Genomic DNA, 19,483 nt, shown 5'->3' with positions numbered 1-19,483 from the left:
CAAAGGGAGCTCCGCTACACCCACCGTATCTGTATCTCATCCCCAACCTACAGAAAAGTACAAGGTGCCCACAACTGTGGGTGAAGAGAGAACCCCACGACCCACCTTACCTCTACTGCACACAGGTCCCACCGCCAGATCAAAGCTGCTCACAGCCATGGACAAAGGGAGCACCGCAACACCCACCGTATCTGTATCTCGACCCCATCATATGAACAGCCAGAAGGTGCCCACAATCGTGGGCAAAGGGAGAGCCACACCACCCACCTAATCTCTACCCCATCCAGGTCCCGCAGCCAGATCAGAGCGGCTCGCAGCCATGGACAAAGGGAGCTCCGCAACACCCACCGTATCTGTATCTCATCCCCATCCTACACACAGCCAGAAGGTGTTCACAATCGTGGGCATAGGGAGAAACCCACCACTCAACTTATCTCTACCCAATCCAGGTCCCGCAGCCAGATCAAAGCTGCTTGCAGTCATGGAGAAAGGGAGCTCCGCAACACCCACCGTATCTGTATCTCATCCCCATCCTAAAAACAGCCAGAAGGTGCCCACAATTGTGGGTAAAGGGAGAGCCACACCACCCACCTAATCTCTACCCCATCCAGGTCCCACAGCCAGATCAAAGCTGCTCGCAGCCATGGACACAGGGAGCTCCGCAACACCCTCCGTATCTGTATCTCGTCCCCATCCTATGAATAGCCCGAAGGTGCCCAGCCTTGTGAGCGAAGGGAGAACCCCACCACCCACCTTATCTCTACCCCATCCAGGTCCCACAGCCAGATCAAAGCTGCTTGCTGTCATGGACAAAGGGAGCTCCACTACAGCCACCGTATCTGTATCTCATCCCCATCCTACGAACAACCAGAAGGTGCCCAACCTTGTGGGCAAAGAGAGACCCGCACCAGCCACCTTATTTCTGCCCCATCCAGGTCCCACAGCCAGATCAAAGCTGCTCGCAGCCATGGACACAGGGAGCTCCGCAACACCCACCGTATCTGTATCTCATCCCCATCCTACGAACAACCAGAAGGTGCCCACAATTGTGGGCAAAGGGAGACCTGCACCAGCCACCTTATCTCTGCCCCATCCAGGTCCCACAGCCAGATCAAAGCCGCTCCCAGCCATGGACACAGGGAGCTCCGCAACACCCACCGAATCTCTACCCTATCCTCGTCCTACGCACCGCCAGGAGATGCGCACACTCGTGGACAAAGGCAAAGCCTCACCACCCACCCTATCTCTGTCACATGTCGTGGTCCCACAAACAGCTGGGCATCCTGGCACCAGCCACGGTGAACGGTATGGTCACGTCACCGCCAGCAGACTCCACGTGGTGGTCCACATCAGAAAGCCGTTGGTGAGACAGATGGCTGCGTAACGGTAAAAAGGGGCCGCACCAGAGAACATTAGCAGATGATGAGACGGGCTAACAAAGAATTACAGGCTCTGAAATACTCAACGTATCAGTAGCCCGTCCTCATTCTACAAACAACCAGAAGGTGTCCACCCTTCTGGGCAAAGGGAGACGTGTACCAACCACCCTAGCTCTACCCCATCCAGGTCCCACCGCCAGATCAAAGCTGCTCGCAGCCACGGACAAAGGGAGCTCCGCAACACCCACCGTATCTGTATCTTGCCCCCATCCTAAAAACAGCCAGAAGGTGCGAAGGGAGAGCCGCTCCACCCACCTTATCTCTACCCCATCCAGGTCCCGCAGCCAGATCAGAGCGGCTCGCAGTCATGGAGAAAGGGAGCTCCGCAACACCCTCCGTATCTGTATCTCATCCCCATCCTACACACAGCCAGAAGGTGTTCACAATCGTGGGCATAGGGAGAAACCCACCACTCAACTTATCTCTACCCAATCCAGGTCCCGCAGCCAGATCAAAGCTGCTTGCAGTCATGGACAAAGGGAGCTCCGCAACACCCACCGTATCTGTATCTCATCCCCATCCTACACACAGCCAGAAGGTGCCCACAATTGTGGGTAAAGGGAGAGCCACACCACCCACCTTATATCTGCTCCATCCAGGTCCCGCAGCCAGATCAAAGCTGCTCGCAGCCACGGACAAAGGGAGCTCCGCAACACCCAATGTATCTCTACCCCACCCTCGTCCTATGGACCACCAGATGGTGCGCATACTCTTGTGGAAAGGCAGAGCCTCACCACCCACCTTATCTCTCTAACATGTATTCTTCACACAGAAAAACTGGAGGGAACTCACAGCCATGGACAATCTCACCTTTGGTTCATTTCAGATGGAGATAGACATAATTCTCACGCTCCACACAGAGACACCCTCAGCATTTCCAGCCAGTCGTGGATGCACGATTGGGCACTGGGCCATGTCTTCAATGCCAAAGGTGCCCACCCTCGTAGGCAATGGGAGACCTGCACCGCCCACCATATATGCAGGCTATCCAGGTTCCATAGCAGCTCAAAGTGCTCAGCAGCCGTCGACAAAGGCAATGTCGGAACACCCACCACCTCTGTAACATGTCATGGCTCCTAAAGCAGCTGGAAGCAATATGCAGCCGTGGACAATGAGAGCGTTGCAACGCCCATTGTATCTGCACCCCGTTATCATACCACACGTATCTGAAGGTTCATACAGCTGTCGACGAAGGGAGCACCGTACCACCCACCATATCTTTACCACCTCACAGTCCTAGAGCCAGCTAGAAACTGCCAAGATTTTCTTTCATGCGTTAATAATCATCAGTTACAACAGTGTAAACAAGGATTTCTAATTAAAACATAAACATCCACAGGGTGTTTTAAAGCAAGTTCTGGTTTGTGACTATCTTGTAGCAGTTTATTATGCCAAGAAAAAGAAGCAAGTATAATCTTGGTGACATACACGTAATATTTGAGATCTCAGTTTTGCTGTTCTAGTCAAATTGAATGTTATGCATCCTGCAAGCAATTAGTTTGTACTAACGTACAAACAATGCCTTTGCAGCGGGTTTTACAATCCGTCATAACTGAAGAGATATATCAGTGATCAGATGAATATGAGGTGGTGTGGTAATCTGCAACCTGGTGCTCAAATAGATTAAAATGTGCCTGGGTAATCTACATTTTTTTGCTCCCCAGTATTCTGACACAGCGTCACGTATTTCCCTAACAGGATACTATTTGGTATTCTAAGAATAGTTAAATAGAAGATACAGATAGAAGACATTGAAGTTTAATAATACTGTTAGCTTTTTTAAGATAAAAATGTTTTTTCCCCATGTTTTGAAGTTGTTTAGGGCTACTTCCCTGAGTTTATCATTAATCTGAAATTAGTTTTTGTAATCAAGTGAAAACTCAGGATAATTTTAGAAGATCTACGTGGAAACATCTACAGAGCTCTACAAAGTTCCAATTATGTCCTTTAAACTAAAAAGTCATTAAATCTATCTAACAAAAAAAATAAAAACAATCCAACAAAAAACACACAAAAAAACCCTCAATATAAATGGAGTTCCTTACACAAACAGTTCGCACTACAATATGTATGTCCATCTTTTGGCTGGATGACTGTTCTGTTCTGTCAGTCCTTTTTGGACAAGACAGAATAAATACACATAAACACGCAGAGACACAGTCCAAACCACTAGCAGAACGTTTGCTTTTTGCACAGCAAAACTAGTAACACCAAAATTATCTGCAATATAAAGAACATGAGCAGGAAGAGCTTAGATGCTCAAGAACTTTGTTGATTGTACAGCAATGTGTTAAGATTCTGTGACATTAGGGCCTCCGAACACAGTTTTAAAGCCTTCATGAATCTGGAGATAAAAGTAGTTTAATCTATCCAAATGAGAAGCCAAGAAAAAATAAACCACCTACAGTGTATTCTAGTCATGAAAAATTGCAGAGGTATGCAGTAAAACATACAAAAATTCACATGAATAGGCAAAGTTTTTTTTATATATATATATGTACACACAAAGACACACATATGTATACACTGTAAAAACAACACAAATACATACACAGTAAAAACCTGGTTATATTTGAGAAGATCTAGATTAAATTAAAAAATTCATCCTCTTACTCTATCCAAGTATTTTCAAACATTTCCCTTCACACTGAAAACAGACATTCAGGCTATTGTTAGATAGCAGGCTATAGCACCTCACACACAAGCTGGCCTTATTCCATATTCAGAAACCAAATTTGCAAGATAATGGGACAGTAAAGCACAAATTTTTGCTCCTTAGAGGCAGGTGTCAAGAAAACACCATTATCCTCACAAAATCCTGACAGAAATCTACCACAGCTACCGCATTAAGACTTTGTCCTGGAAACCAAGGTTGCCTCAGGAGATAGCCCAGGCTGTGGGACCCATGGTGATTTGGAAGGAGAGGAACATGTAGAGAAATATTTGTCCATTTCTGTACCTCACAAGCACTAAAAATCTGTGAACCCCCTATTTACAGAATTAATTTGTAAATGGGAGATCACAGTTAAATAATTCAGGATTTAATTCAGGACAATGTTTCCTTCAAAGACTTAAGTATTCCTTTAATAAATTGCTTCTGGCTTATATTACCTGACACAAATGCATCTGGAGCTAGGTACATTTTCCTCTGATCGTGTCATAGGCACATGTGGTTTGTCCTAAGAGAGGCCTCAGCCTAGTTTTTTCAAAGGAAATCAGAAAGTCGAGGTTAGCTTTATCCCAAAGAGACACTTGCTAAGGGAATACACCTGAGAGATACCATAGTGGACCAATCTACTTCTGGCTGACATCAGTAAAGTTTCCAACTCTCCACAGGCTTCAGTAGAAGGTGACAAACTATGCAGCCAAAAAAGGCACTGAAGGACAATCAAGCTATGTGACAGCAGAGAACCTGATGACATCATACGTGGCAGATGATGTTCCTCACTAGTTTAATTACAGAATTGAAACGTATGACACTGGAAGGTTTTAAGTTCTTACCTGTTCTTTTATTTCTGTCCACATAACAATACTTGATTTCATAATCTTTAAATAAGTCATGGATTTCCTGAAAGAGAAAAGTACAAGTAACATCAGATAAATAATTCACCAGACCAAATAAGTGCATAATTCATCTTCATTTAGGGGGAAAAAACCAAACAAACAAAAGCCAAAAAAACCCACTTTCTCAATAAACAGAAAAATCTCACCATAGAAACACTATCAAATATTTGTTTTTAAAAGAGCTCATTATACTACTGTATCAGTGGTTTTATCTCATATATAAAATTGGCTTACTGAATTTGATTAACTTACTTTTCATTACATAAAATCACATAAGCACAACAGCATGTCCTGTTGACTGTCTTTTGATAAAGATGAATAACATCACAGTTCATTAAATAGCAAAACCCCCACAATTTCTCCAAAGTACAGCTAGCATAGTTAGAATACCACACAGACAAGAAATACCAGCAACATCACATCATGCAGTTTACTGAGGGCAGGCAACGCTGTCATAAAATACAACAGTTGGTTTAGTTTCCTATAACTGCTCAAGTTCACTTTAACAGATTTTCATTCTTTTAATAATGAATATTCTTTCAACCAGCAGACAATTGTGCCCAGAATAACCCCTGGAAAGTATCTTCTATCAATTACTGCACAGATGCTCAATGAAGAATCAATCCCAAGAGCATTATTTGCTCCCACTAATTAATAGAGAGAGAACAGGGCTGTGGGAGGGGTGGGGTAGGAGCAAGTGTAAGAGGTGTGTACCAGTGTTTGCTGTGGCTATTCCCCAACAAGAGCAAGGTGTATGCACATGCCCCACAAAAACCACAAACTATTACCAGTTCAGTGGTGAGAACGCAGACATGAACATTAACCATCCCCAAGAAGGAACCAGGAGTAGTAACGTGGATATAAGTATACTTTTACATGGGTAAGTCCCATAAACAATAGCGAAAGACCATCTCAGCAAGCAAAATAATCAACCAGCTTTGTCTGAAAGTTTAATTGCAGACAATTTCCAGTAGCCCAGTCTACTTGCCAGTTTGCTAATTCAATCTATATAGCCTAGAGGTTAATTGGGTTCTCTGTGACTGGTATCAGGTGCATACCTTTTAGTCAAGCGAGCACCAATCTCTAGTTTCACTAGTTAACAGCTGTCAAATACTACATTAATAAAATATGGCAGCATTTCATGAGCTACCAGCCATTCTCTAATCAGATGCCATAAGGATGTGGTTTCAGAAAAGCAAAATACGCCAGGCATAATTCAAAGATTCGGGTCAGGTAGGCTATTTGACTGTGGACATCTCTCTAACGAGAATTAGACAGTGGTTCATTCTCAGTCATGGGAGACTGAGAAGACACTCTCCACACAGTTTTGTACAGCTCAGCTGTATTGTGGCACTGAAGACTCTAAAGATTTCTGTCCCACTTAGAAAAAGGGGGACATATTTACCTTTTTTATTTCCTATATTATTTTACAAGAGTAACACTGAAAGTTTTATACGATGATTAAGTAGCAGGAAATACTATTTCAAACAGCTCTGAACACTCTTTTGAAAGCTGTCTGTGAATCAGATGATTCCACATGATTTCCCAGTAACTGTCTGAAACCTTAATTGAGAGGGAAAACAGCCTGTATTGAACATATCTTTGTGGGATAATTATGAGGTCTCATGTAAAAAATGATGAGAGCACAAGGAAGATTTAAAATAAAAACCTAATTTAAGCAAAGTAGTTTTAGTAAAGATTTTAACACCAATTTCCACAGGTTGTTGCAAACACTGCCAGGTTTGTGCAATGGGCTCTTCGAGAAAGGTGCTTGTTCTTGTGCTCTCAGGGCCCCCAATGGGAGGGCTGAGACCTCTACCTATGGAATTGGTTTTGTGTAGTATTTCACTGAAAGCATTTTTCACATAAAGACCATTTGTGACAATTTACATAAACAAAACACACCACACCAGCTCTTAAGCAAATGTATACTCCTTTAAATTAAACAGATACCGAGGTATCTGTGTACATTAGACTAAGATTCTTTATAATATTTTCAGAATTACAAAGCCGGCTTTTGAACTCAGGCACTTCTCTAAACTTTAACTTCAACATCTTTGACCACTTAGGTCCGTTAGAAAAGAACAAGTGCTACCATTTAAATGTTGTTAACAGTTTCTACTCCCAACAGCTCAGAGCAGAACTGTCAGGCAAAGCAACAAGAACCCTTTACTTGCTGTTCCTAAGCAGGTTCAGCTCTGCACCAACAGCACTGAACATAGTTGGTCCCTTTGATGCAAGCAGTTACCCACTGTTTGGGCCAGGAAGGAGTGTTTACTCCGGGAGGAGAAACGGGTCATCCAAGTCAGGTGTATTCTCTGGCCCGAGCCTATTAACTTGCAAGGAATGTAAGCAGAGGGCTGTTTCCCTGAGCACAGCAGAAACAAACAGCCGCAGTTCGTTTCCCATTCCCAACCTCCCAGCAGCCCGGCCTCCGCACCCCCCAGCCCAGCTATGCCAGCCCTCTCCCCATGTCAGGACCTACTGCCACCACTGCACACACCCACGGAGAAGTCGTCAAGCCTCTACCCACACTCTGCAGGAGGAAAACCAAATTTCACCCTCCCCGGGTTAGCCTCACCGTGGCACTGCCTTGTGCTGGGCAGCCACGCGAGAAAGGCAACGCAAGCACTCACCATTTATCATCACATAAGGTTTAGCAAAGCAGTAGTAATAAACCCCATGGTGGTACCACACGCGAGCACTGGCTGCCATCCCCAGTGCCACCACTTGGCCCATGCTCACAATATCCACATTCAAACCACCTGTTGGGCAAGCCAGGCCACTGTTAGTATTTTTTCCTCATAACTTTTACAAAACTGCCTCTCCCAAATGATTTTTTCCTCTTTTATAAATGAATGAATCTACTAGCTTAAAAAAAAGTGACTGACAATTACCATGATAATCATGATTTAACTGCGTCATATTAAGTCTAAACAAAATGGCAACATCCACTAACATGCTGAAGGTCTAGCTGCCAGGAGTGTCAACACACTGAACATCAGGCTAGATTATGGTATTTTGACAACAAAACCTGTAAGCAGTTATAAAGCTATTTGGCAGACACACAGCAGTCATGGATCCTGAGAAGTTTCCAACACAAACGCTGTTTATAGCGGTGCCTATCTTGGCCCTTAATTATTGCACTCCTAGGATCAACTCGTAGCTGGCTCCTGAACCAGATGTAAAACTCGGCACCAATTCTGGGGCACCGAGGTGTGTCTGTACCTGAGCAAAGTCCCTGCCAGGCAGCTCCTGGGGGATGTGTCCCTGGTCAAAGCAAGGATGATACATATTGCAGAAACAGAGAGGAGAGAAAACGGAGGACAGACCTTGCTCAGAGTAACAGCAGTTGCATAAATGCATGGGCCATGCCAGCAGCTCTAACAGAACATCTTGGAATAGAAATGTAACCAATAATGCTTAGCTACTATACAGACCCTTAAACTTTCAAAGTTCTTAAAAGCAGACTTTGAAAGCTAGTTCATCTTATCAGCAGTAAAAATTAAAATCCTAACTGGAAAATAATCAGTTCATCACTTAAAATTAGCAGAAAAAAGCAACCCCAAATATATTAAAGGGGGTTTAAGAGAAACCACTAGTAAATACAGGCTGAATATACTTTTTAAATGTATTATTTACTACTATAAGAAATGTGGTCTTGAAATACTTCAGTTCTTGGCCTGTCCTGTCTTGCCTTGGGTAGAAAAACTGGCAACATGAGTTTTTACCACATACTATCAATTTGAAATTTGCATCTCTCAAATGGAAAGAATGCCTTCCCTAGAGAGGATCTGTCTTTATGCTTTATTACCTGCATTGTTTTAAACACAAACAAGAAAGGGAGTCATTAGGAGGCACGTTTGTCTTATTTATCAAATTAGTAAAGTTCAATGTATTATTTCTAATAAAATCAGCTTTTCATACCCAGGATCTCATAGTGCAAGAAAAGAAATATGCAAGAAATACTCAGTCGTCACCTGGAAAAATATACCATGTATATAAAGCCTACAGCACCCTAAACCCACGTATTTTTCTCTCTCTAGATGTAATACTGAAATGTGTTATTCTGGCAACAAAAATATTTAACAATTATAATGGTGCCTGGCCAGATTTCTACAGTAAGCTTCAGTGGAGTTTCCAATATAAACACCGTACAAGCCTGGTCTATAACTTCACTCTCAGTAAGCAGCTGAAGGCCTAAACTTCACACGCATATTCTTGAAATGGACTCAATTATGTTTTAAGTAGTTGAACTAAATAACATGTTTGGCTAACCAAGAAGTTTTAAATCATCTCATAACTAAAAAAGACTTTGTTTTCATTTGTGCAGGCGGAGCAGGAAAGAGGAGGACTTCTCAGGAAAAAGCTTTACATTTACAAATGATATAATGGGATGTTCATTTCATTCAAATTTCAGACCACTGAATCTTTGAGTCCATGACATGATAGATGGATTTCACTGCAGATGTTAAAAAAAAAAAGTCTGCTGTGGAAAAAAAAAAAAAAAGGTAGTAAGCAAGAGAAGATCAACACAGTTTAAAATAATAACCTCTTACTGAGGGAAAATCCCAGAGACTCTGCTGGAGCGTAAGAAGTGGAGTATATAGCACCAACAAGAGGGTTAGATAACAAAGCACAAGGACTGATGCAAAGTGCAATTTTAAACATCTCCTGTCTACTAATGACTACAGAGGTTGGAGGTCCTCAAATTTTCACCAAATGGTGAAATTGACTGCCTTGCTCCTAACAAGCAAAATTTCAGACAAAGATTGGGCTCACCATACTGTATAGTATGTTCTCCTCTTTGACAAATTTTCGAATTTTTTTCAGTGTTGCATTAAAGAAAGTTTTTAGATAAGCAATAGCTGTAGGATCAAGTCTAACACGTGTAGCAGATGTCTACCTGCCCAGGCATCCAGCAACAGTGAACATGGAGGTGTGCCCTAAAGCTTTTGCCCAGCACAGTCCCTCTTCACTTCCATCAACAGTCACAAACTATGAAACCTGAAATAAAATCAAGCCTGTAACTTTAAGCCATAAATTGCCTTTGGGGCAAACCTTTTTGTTTGAGAACTGACTCTCACTTTTATAAGATCACACCCTCCAAAGATCTTTAGTAAAGTAATATTAAAAAAACATTAAGACAGAAGAACAACAGTTCCTCAATAAACTTATGATGGACATGGAATGAAAAACATATTTCTCAGATCTTCCAGAGACATGTTAGTGTGTTGGTAAGAGAAACACTATGGGACCGGAAACGAATTTCATCATCCTGGGTATACTGGGTGGTATGCAAGCTAAATGAAAGATGAAAAAGACATGGAAGAGGTAACATGAGAGAGCAAGAGCACAAAGCAAAAGAAAAGCAATAAAGAAAATCAAAAAACACGTACATCCTAAGGCATGAGAGCTACTCACTATCCAGCAAGTATGCCTTTCATGTTCAGTCAGTGTGACGGAGGACTGACTAAAACACAAAGGCCCCTTCTACTTAAACGCCTGGCATACAACAGATGGGGAGAGAGTACTTCCTCAAATCATCACAGTTCATTAAAGGCTTTCGATCAAAAAGGAACAAGGAAAAATTGCGGCTAATCCAGGGAGGAAGAAGAAAAAAAAACCAACCAACCCCACCAGAAATAGCATCGTGGTAAGTAGCGATTTGTCTTTTGATCAGGAACAGACACCAGTGAAAAAAACTGGACGGGTACATCAGGTCCCAAAACACAAAATCAATCCCTATCCCAGGTGGACTGCACCAGTTTCTCATCAACACCTAAACATTTCCTCTTTCTTTAGATTCTGTCATGCACAAAGAACTACTACAGGGTATTAAAATAATTAATCAGCCCTACTTTACTTCATGTCCTACATTAAAGTAGAACAAACCCTCTGCAAGATTTATTTTCTAGCCTCAGATGTTAAAGAACAGCAGAAATGTGAATGTAATATGGCGGCATTTAAAGATAATCAAGCACAGATCAAAAAATGGTTGAAAGCAAGTGCATCTTCCACAGCACTGGCTTCTTAGCTACAAGGAGGGGAATCAAAAAGTGAACAGCCCTTGTTGGTCAGCTAATCTTAGCAGTGAAGACTGGAGATTTTGCCACAAATCTCGGGAATGATTAGCAAGAAAGATACCCAAGGTCTATTCTTCCTAACAGCAACTCCACGGGATACAAACTGGTATGCCAGGGTACCAGACTGCTGATTATGTCACAGTTATGAGCCGCTGCTCCTATGGAAGTTAATCAGACATAAATAAGGAACCACTAACAGTGAAAAAACAATGACTTGGGGGAAATCAGAAACAATTCTTCTAATCCATTGGTGTAATTACAAAAACCAAAACAAACAGAAGCTGACTTGCCATACAATACTCTAGCAAAATAAAACTTCCCGTTCAGTAAGGTACAACTTCACTTACACTCTGGTCATCCTGAAGTTCTTGGCATCTCTTTACCCATAAAGGAGAGAATTTGTTATTGTTTCTTTCCCTCCCTCTGCCCAGAACAGTCGTCCTGCCTCCCAGAGCACCCAGAGCAGTTTTATGATCGTTCCAAGGATCTTCAATTTGCAATGCATGCCTTTGAACACTGCACTTTCAACATTGTCTACAATTGTCTTCCTTGCTGTTGAAATGGATTAGTTGATTATCTCTGATGGTTCGGGGACGTGCACACACAAGGCAATCGCAAGAGACATCCAACAAAGAGATTGCTAATTCATTGCCAAGCACTGACCAGAATAAAATGAACAACTACAATCAAGCTTACCTTTAAGTCTCTTTGCAAAGATTCTTGATACAAACATCAGTCTTACCACAATACTGCATCAGAGGATATTAATGCTAACAAGAACAGACCCACTATCTGACATTTTTCAAAAAGACCGACACCAATGGGACAATCTTGCCTGTCTTACTGTAAAACATCACACATGACTGCCCTGCTAGGATTCCTTGGATCCTGCTTGTGGCCCTTCACCCTAACGAAGCCATAAAATGATTACTCTGGCAAGAGCAGATGACACTTCCCCAGTCTTGCAAGAAGAATTGCAAGTTAGAGGAGTATCTTCTGCAAAGGCTGCAGGAGAGAGGATCGCTGCTCTGGAAAGCGCGTCCTGTACGTGAAAGCTGCTATGCAGTGCAACATTCTCGATGCAAGCAGCAAAGCTCCACAGAGAAACAGGAAAGCCTGTTGTGACCTTCCGTGCACCCTGGTCCACAGTCAGTACTGAATTCTCTTTTTAAGACAGTAGTCACTGCTACAGTATTACCTCAAAATTTGAAGTACATTCAGAATAACACCTAGGGGTCCCATATTCTCAGTGCATGGCGTGTTACCAGATCACACCTCTCCAAAAGCTTCAGAGCAAGAAGATCAGATTGAGAGGAGAAGGAATGCCCCCCAAGTAGAACAAAATACTGAGCAGATTTTTAATACAGTTTCCATATAGCCACAGTGATAGAAAAACATCAGACTGAAGAAGAAAGGGAAAACACATTACTTAAGACAGGAGTTGATCTGGTAAGCTGTTTTACTCACAACACTGACCCAACTAACAGGAATCGGTCAGTAACAAGTGCATTTCTATCTAATTTTAAAGGTTCAGCAATCTAAAAAGTAACAAAAATATAGCTGTACAGATATCAACGGTGCTTCATCTCAAGATTTAGGGAAGTCACAGCAACGGTGTATGTCACACTACACGTTTGATAATGTACACAGTTCAGGTACTGTGCTGGAGGAATCAGAAGAGGATAAATATGGGGAACTAACTGGCAACTCTAGAAGACTTCACCGCAACAGGTCGGTACAAAATTGATTGACTTGCCAACTAAACAGTAAATGGAGACTTTGCCTTCAAGAACAGTGAAAGCACTAATAAAAATGTTTACTGCATATCTGTACACAAAAATACCTTTCTCCATGGCTGTAGTGATAGAATTGCTTGAAGAAATACTAATCCTGCAAGTACATATTTGCAGGTTGAGCTATAAAGCCCAATGCAGAAAGAATCTTCTTGACATAATTTTGTCTTAATTTGCTCCCCCTTCGGATTTGTTTCATACTGACACTCAATGAAAAAAGCTCGTAAGGGAATGCTGACTTACTTGGTGTGACAGACTGCAAAGTGCTTTCTTCAGGCCATCCTTCCTCCTGAAAGCAGGCTCTGGATTTCCTTAAGAGCACAGATGTTGCCAAATGCATTTAGAGAGAAATCCCACTTGCCAAGATTCAAACGTGGGCAACATTTGCCCCTTAACAATAGCCACCAAGCACCTAAAGTGCTGAATGCTTCTGACACATAAAGATCCCTGTTTGTTTGGTTTCTAAGACTACCAACCCGTGGTACAATGTTTTTGGTTCAGAAACTTCATAGCTAAGGTACGTTTCTTCTGTGGCCTTAAGAGTTGGTTTTTTTAAAATTCAGTTTAACACAGGTGGAACTCCAAAGGTAATAGAAGATTACAAGTACAATAATAAATAAAGTTAATATGTAGCTACAACTGGCAGAGGAAAATGCTTGTTACCCAACTTCCCCTGAAAAAGTTGGGAGTTTTGTTCTTGTTTTGAAGATGATGAACCTTCTGACAAAACTGAACATCTCCATCAATCTGTATCAGCAGAAGAGTCATTTCTCACTTGAAAACTATTTTGGTAAATCTTGGCCTCACTCTTCACATGATAACAATGAATGATACAGCAAACCCAACACCCCAATGATTAGAGATGAATAATGACATTTAGGAAAACTCATTCGAGAAGACTTTGCTGCATTTTAACAATGTTCATCTCTTTCCTGATGGTGAATAAATTGGCCAGGTTAGCTATAGTTTATCTGATTTTACTTGGCTAACCAATCATTTCAAGAAGAAAGCAGCAGACAAAACACCTCCGCACAGTGTTTACCAAGGGTGTTAATTTGAAATAAGAAATCTTAGGCTTCATGGTAATTTTTGGAAATGCATGACGGCCAAATGCACAGGTGTACTAAACATGCCTGACCACAAACATACTTCTCCTTTCCAAAACTGCTCCAGGCCAGAAACTTCCTCTCTACAGCACGATTATTCTGCCTTTACATGCCAACACCAACAGCTCAACAATGTTAAAAATCAAAATGACATCTTTTGAAACTGTATTTCAGGATCTGTACATGGTGGTACTGTTCTAGCCTAGTAACAGGAGAACATTAGAACCTTGCATATGGAGAAAAAGGCACCCAAGTGCTACTTTTAAGTCATCAAAACCAAATGGCAAACTTCCAAGATACTGTGTGGCTGCCAAATTGGACCTTAACGCTAGCATTCTTTGTCTGACCAAGAAACACCAAACTTGATGGCTTCCATACAGGCGAGATGGGCTTCTAACCAGTCCACATGTGAATTCACGAAGTACCTGCTGTGTGCAACAGGAGCAAGTAACACAACTGTTTCAAGTGTCAGCCAAAGTGATCCCGCTCTGGCTATCCACAGCAAGCATCTTGCGATACGCCAGTAAGCCCTCTCTGTCAACACAGTCACGCGAGATGGCTTCTTGAAGAGACGATAAAGATTAGCAGGGTTTTCCAAGTTGCAAGTTCGCTATTGATTAGGTCATTAGGTTGCTATAAATAGAGGTGAGGCTGTGTGTGTAAAACATCATGCAGGATCATAGCAAAACTGTCATATCTAAAACTCTAACTACCTACAATCACACTACAGCACGGCCAAACAGACCGAAAGGCACCATATATGTGAGAACAAAACGAAGTGCAGTGGCAAGCAAGCTCGGTACTCTGGATCAAATTACACCAATTGCTGAAAAGATTCTCTCTAAGATGAATGGTCCCTTTCTACTGGAGTTACGGAGAAAATGATAGTCTACACATGCTGCACTCACCCACAGGTAGTAAAATTGCCTGTGCTTTAGAAAAAGAGGGGAAGAGACACAAGGTGTGGTTTAGAGCAAGAGTTGTAATTACATTCTTTTATACTTGTGCATCAAGTTGAATATTTGGAGCTGGTAAAGATCTGGTAAGTGACTGTGCAATTAAATCAACTCGAAATCTGACTCACATGCATCAGGTTTAAGAGTTCACCCATTTTCTCCTCCGAAGCACTGTAGTTTGAGCGGAATTTTCCTAAACCACCAACAGATTGCAGAAAACCACTTCCACTGACTACGCGCAGCTCACCTCAGGAGGAAAAAAAAAAAACCAAACCAAACCCAAAACCCAGGCTCGAAGCTTCTCAGCTTTACTTTTACACAGAAACTGGATGCGTTGCGGGACCGTGAAGCCGCCCTACCTGTCCGACGGAGGTGCCACCTCACGGGTACTGCTAACGGGCCACGCACCGGCCGTCGCTTCCCTTCAGCGACGGTCACGCAAGTGCCACCACGACCCCACTCATCACCTTGGCCGACTTGCAGCCGAAAAAAACCAGCCGCTGCCCCTCACAGCCAGCCCCCGGCTCTGCCCCGGGACGGGGGCTGCTCCCTCACGCCCGACCCCGGCTCCCCACAGGTAAGGGCGGGCGCCAGCCCGAAGCTGCCGCCGAGCCGAGCCGTGCCCTGCCAGCCCGGCGTCGCCCCCCGCGGAGGAGGGCGGCCGTTCCCGCCGCTGGGGCAAGGAGCGGGGGGAGGACGGACCGGAGCCGCTCTCCGCAGGCACGGCGGCTACCGGCGGTAACAAAGCCAGCTGCCGAAGAAGGCGTCGGGAGGAGAAGCCCCAGCGGACCGGCGGCGGGGAGGGAAGGCAAACCGCCGCCGCCCCCCCGAACTCCCCCGGGAGACGACGGCAAACGCGGGCCGCCGGGCAGCCCGGCAACTCTCCCTCACAGCCGGCCCTGAGGAGCGGCTCTCCCGGGCACGGCCCGCCTGAGGCGCCGGCGGGGAGCCCGCCACGCCGCCGAGCCGCCTGAGGGGAGGCGACGGCCGTACCTGGCTGCTGCTCTCGGCCGGCAGGTTCCTCAGCAGGATCTTACGCCTGTTGCTCAACTCCCGCCGGGTGCTCGCCAGGCGCCTCGCCACCTCCTCGGGGCCCAGCGGCAGCGGCGGCGGCGGTCGAACCCCCCGCGGCGGTTCCGCGGGCAGCTCCGCGCCGCGTTCGGTTGCTGCCGCCATCTTGCAGAGTAAACGGGGCGGCGGGGGGGGGGGGGAGCCGCCGCGGCCGTGGGCGGGCGGGCAGCGGGGGAGCCGAGGGGCACGGAACGGAACGGAACGGCACGGCACGGCACGGCCCGCCGGCGGGGCGCGGGGAGCCGAGCCGAACCACGCCAGGCCCCGCCGCGCTCCCCGCCCCCGGCCCGCCCCGCTGACTGGCCTCGCCCGCCGCCCTCTCTCCTCACGGGGCGGGGGAGGCTAAAAGCTGCGGAGCCCCGCGGAGCTTCGTTGAAGGGGCGGGCGGGCTCGGCCTCCCCGTCGGCCACAGAGGGGTGCCCCGATCCCGCACAAAGGGGGTGAAAGGGGCACAGATCCCCCCCGCGAGGGGAGAAGGACGACGGGGGCTAGAGGGGGGGGGGAAGCGGAGAAAACTCGAGCGGAGCTCGGTAGTGCCCGTAACGGCCTCAGGCTGCGAACCTCTTGGGGGTGTGTGGGGATGAAGGGGGCTCAGAGGGTGAGTTCCATCCCCACAGGAACGTATCTCGAGTCAGATTTTAGGGGAGGTCATGTGGGGCTCCGTTAGGAGGGCGGTCACCCCAAGAGCCGCTGTGAGGGCAGCGCCTCAAGGAGGCCAAGGCCTGGAAACCGGCCCCCGCTTTCGCTGAGGCACGACGCGGCTCATCGCACCCAGAAGGTGTCGTTTCCCCAAAGTCCCGCTCTTGATACCTTCCTTAGGTACAAGTCCACCCGGAGAGACCGCGAGGCAGCACAACAACAAAATAAAGCTGATCTCCAGTGAACCCAAACGCTCCATCGGAGGTTAGCAGGCGCGATGGCCCAAGATGATCTCGTTCTAATTATGTTCTTCATCAGAAACGGTCCAAACAAATTACAAAGCGCCCAACTGGGTAAACCAACGCCTGGGTGCTGCGCTTGCGGCAAAAGTCACCCTCTTCTGGCAAAGCACTGTGTAATGGTGGATGGGCAGGCACAGGGCTTGTGACTGCCATGTGAAGAAAAGGAACACAAGATCCCGATAGAAGGAAAGTATTCCTGCGAGTCACTATAAAAGAAATTTTCCCTTCTACGAAGCCTCCGTCCGTAAAAATGTTTCACTCTGTTAGCACTTACTTTAAAAAAAATGAAATAGGTTGTTCTCTTGGAAAATTCATTTCTCCTTAGCATAGTTACTTGCAATGTCATTTACAACAGAGTAAATTTAGCTCTGAACGTTGTCATCATTGCTATAAATGAATGAAGAATAATTTCAATATTTGTATCCATTTTTAGTTACGAGGCTGACCACAAAGAAAAGGCAAAAGAAAATCCAAACCTGAAAAGCAGTGGACTTCTTAAAAAGGAAATTGGAAACTCTCTTTGAGTTGCATTGGGTATATGTGACTAAGTTTTTATCACGAAAATCTAATTCTGGATGATAATTCTTGACTAGGTTTAAAGTGCCATTTTAGAGAGAGGATTACCAGTTACAGAAACCACCCCCCCGCCCCGCCTAAATAACGATAGTGTTTTTAGAAATTGCTTTAGTCCAAACCAAAGCTAGCAAGTTAAGACTACAAAGAATCTTGGACCTTCATTACTAAACTTAATTTTAAAACTACTGAGCAAACAATAAAGTACTTTTTGTTCTTTTTGGTGTATTATAAAAAATTTGTCAGGGCTGACAAGCTTCCTTTCAAGCCCTGTTCAAGGGCTTCCTTTTCCCTACTTTTCTTTAAGCAGATAATGTTCCTCCTCCTTCAGTATTTGCATTCTGTTTAATGACTTTTTGGAAATCAGAGGTGTGAAGGACGTTTGTAAATGGTTCATCTATTTGTCGTGGGAGAATTTGAGAACTGCCAAATTCAGCCTGTCAGGACAGGCTGTCAGAACAGTATTAGCTTATCCTTCATACTTAAACCAAGAAGCAGGAAAAACTATTATAACAAATTATTAGTGTGAGATCTGATCTAAAGAAAATTCCATATTCTTAGAAAAACAAGATTTTCATAGGCCACCATTCTTTGAGGAATGTAAGTGAAAATAAGTACATACCTGCTATGTTTTCAAGTTTCAGATGAAGATTTGCATTTTAAAACTATGAAATGCCTTTTCCAGCACAAGCTTTGAGGTATAGGCTTCTTAAGTCCTAAGGATTTACAAAGTAATAATTGTACTACCTATAAAATTATCCTTGGAAAAGATAAAAAAAAATTATGAGTGAAAAGTCTGCTAGTGACTATTTACAAACTGATTTTCAGGTCAAGCTATGAAATTGAAGTAAGGATACTAAATACGGTCTCCTCAAAACCTATCCAAAGCATATAATAGATTATGTGATGTAAATTATTCTGGGACCATGAAAAAGATTGCTCTGTTAGGAATATTGAAACACGTAACTATCTCCTCAGAAATAATTACCAGATTAAGCTATTACAGTAGAACTACAGATCTGCTCAAACACTATACAGTTTGGTGAAGCTAATGAAGTAGTGAAAGAAAAGTGATTAATTATACCATTAATTTTTCCAGTTTGAAGGTGGACAGTCTGGCTCACCTGTATGCTACTGATAATTAATCCTACCTATAGCAATTACCTTCTCAAAAGCTGCCTGCCTTTTTTTTTTTCTTTTGATAGGCTGCAGGTGTATCTGAATGGAAGTCATTAAAAGTTAAAGTGCATTGCTAAAAGAAATAGTTCAGAAATGAATAGTTTGATATTAATGGCAAAACCAAAACTACTGCAGTATTAATTGTAAATAGTTCCAGAGAAATGTAAGCATTTTTCTTGGTTAGGGATACATATTTAAAAGATTTTATTTTGCAGGTAAATGTGTTCATCTTTTTCTCCCCCGCCCCCGGTGCTCACATTCCATTCTGTATACAGATAGTTGATATTGCGCAGATAGATGAAGGAATTGCCTGCACTAAAAGGCAACTGTGAAGTGCTGCGGGAAGAGAGCAGGAAAGATCCAAGCTCTTGCCATAGTCCATGGAGGTGGTCCGTCAAAATGAACAAGGAGGTAGGCCACGTATCACCTCCTATGACAACCAAAATCAGCCAAAGGGGCGTCAGCACCAAGAACCAATCTGACCCGAGGAAATACTCCCTCTTGAACCCAAATGTCATCCCTGTTTTGAGCTACAGTACACCCTCAAGCAGGTACCTGGAGAATTATAATTTTAAATAAAAGAACAACCAAAATTAGGCACTGATAAAGTAAAACGTTGGAGTCCCTTGGAGCCCCCACAGAGCATCAGGGGGCACATTAATACAGTATAGAGGTTGTGCGAGCCGACAATCCATCCTCCTTGGAACTTCCACAAACATATCAGTGCATTAGATATGCAGGTCTCTCATTTGACAAGTTAATCTTCTGCCTTCAG

At 44.1% G+C, this 19,483-nt stretch overlaps 1 protein-coding gene across 5 annotated transcripts in view; it reads right to left on the bottom strand.

Annotated features, from left to right (window-relative positions):
• RAVER2 (ribonucleoprotein, PTB binding 2) overlaps positions 1-16,215 on the bottom strand; it is a 76,472-nt gene extending 60,257 nt beyond the window's left edge. For 3 of the 5 annotated variants that reach the window (XM_075037300.1, XM_075037298.1, XM_075037299.1), the window contains exons 1-2: positions 15,938-16,214; positions 4,941-5,007 (exon numbers count right to left, since the gene is read on the bottom strand). In XM_075037300.1, coding sequence (XP_074893401.1) covers positions 4,941-5,007; positions 15,938-16,120 — 250 coding nt within the window. In that variant the 5' untranslated portion in view covers positions 16,121-16,214. Of the gene's footprint in view, positions 1-4,940; positions 5,008-15,937 lie in introns of all 5 variants that reach the window. The other 2 variants (XM_075037297.1, XM_075037301.1) reach the window with 2 other exon arrangements.
• Positions 16,216-19,483: the final 3,268 nt, after the last annotated feature.

This window comes from Buteo buteo, chromosome 10 (assembly GCF_964188355.1).
Source record: "Buteo buteo chromosome 10, bButBut1.hap1.1, whole genome shotgun sequence".
Classification (NCBI taxonomy): domain Eukaryota; kingdom Metazoa; phylum Chordata; class Aves; order Accipitriformes; family Accipitridae; genus Buteo; species Buteo buteo.
The sequence above is the reverse complement of the archived record's forward strand: the minus strand, read 5'-3'. Positions and strand labels throughout refer to the sequence as shown.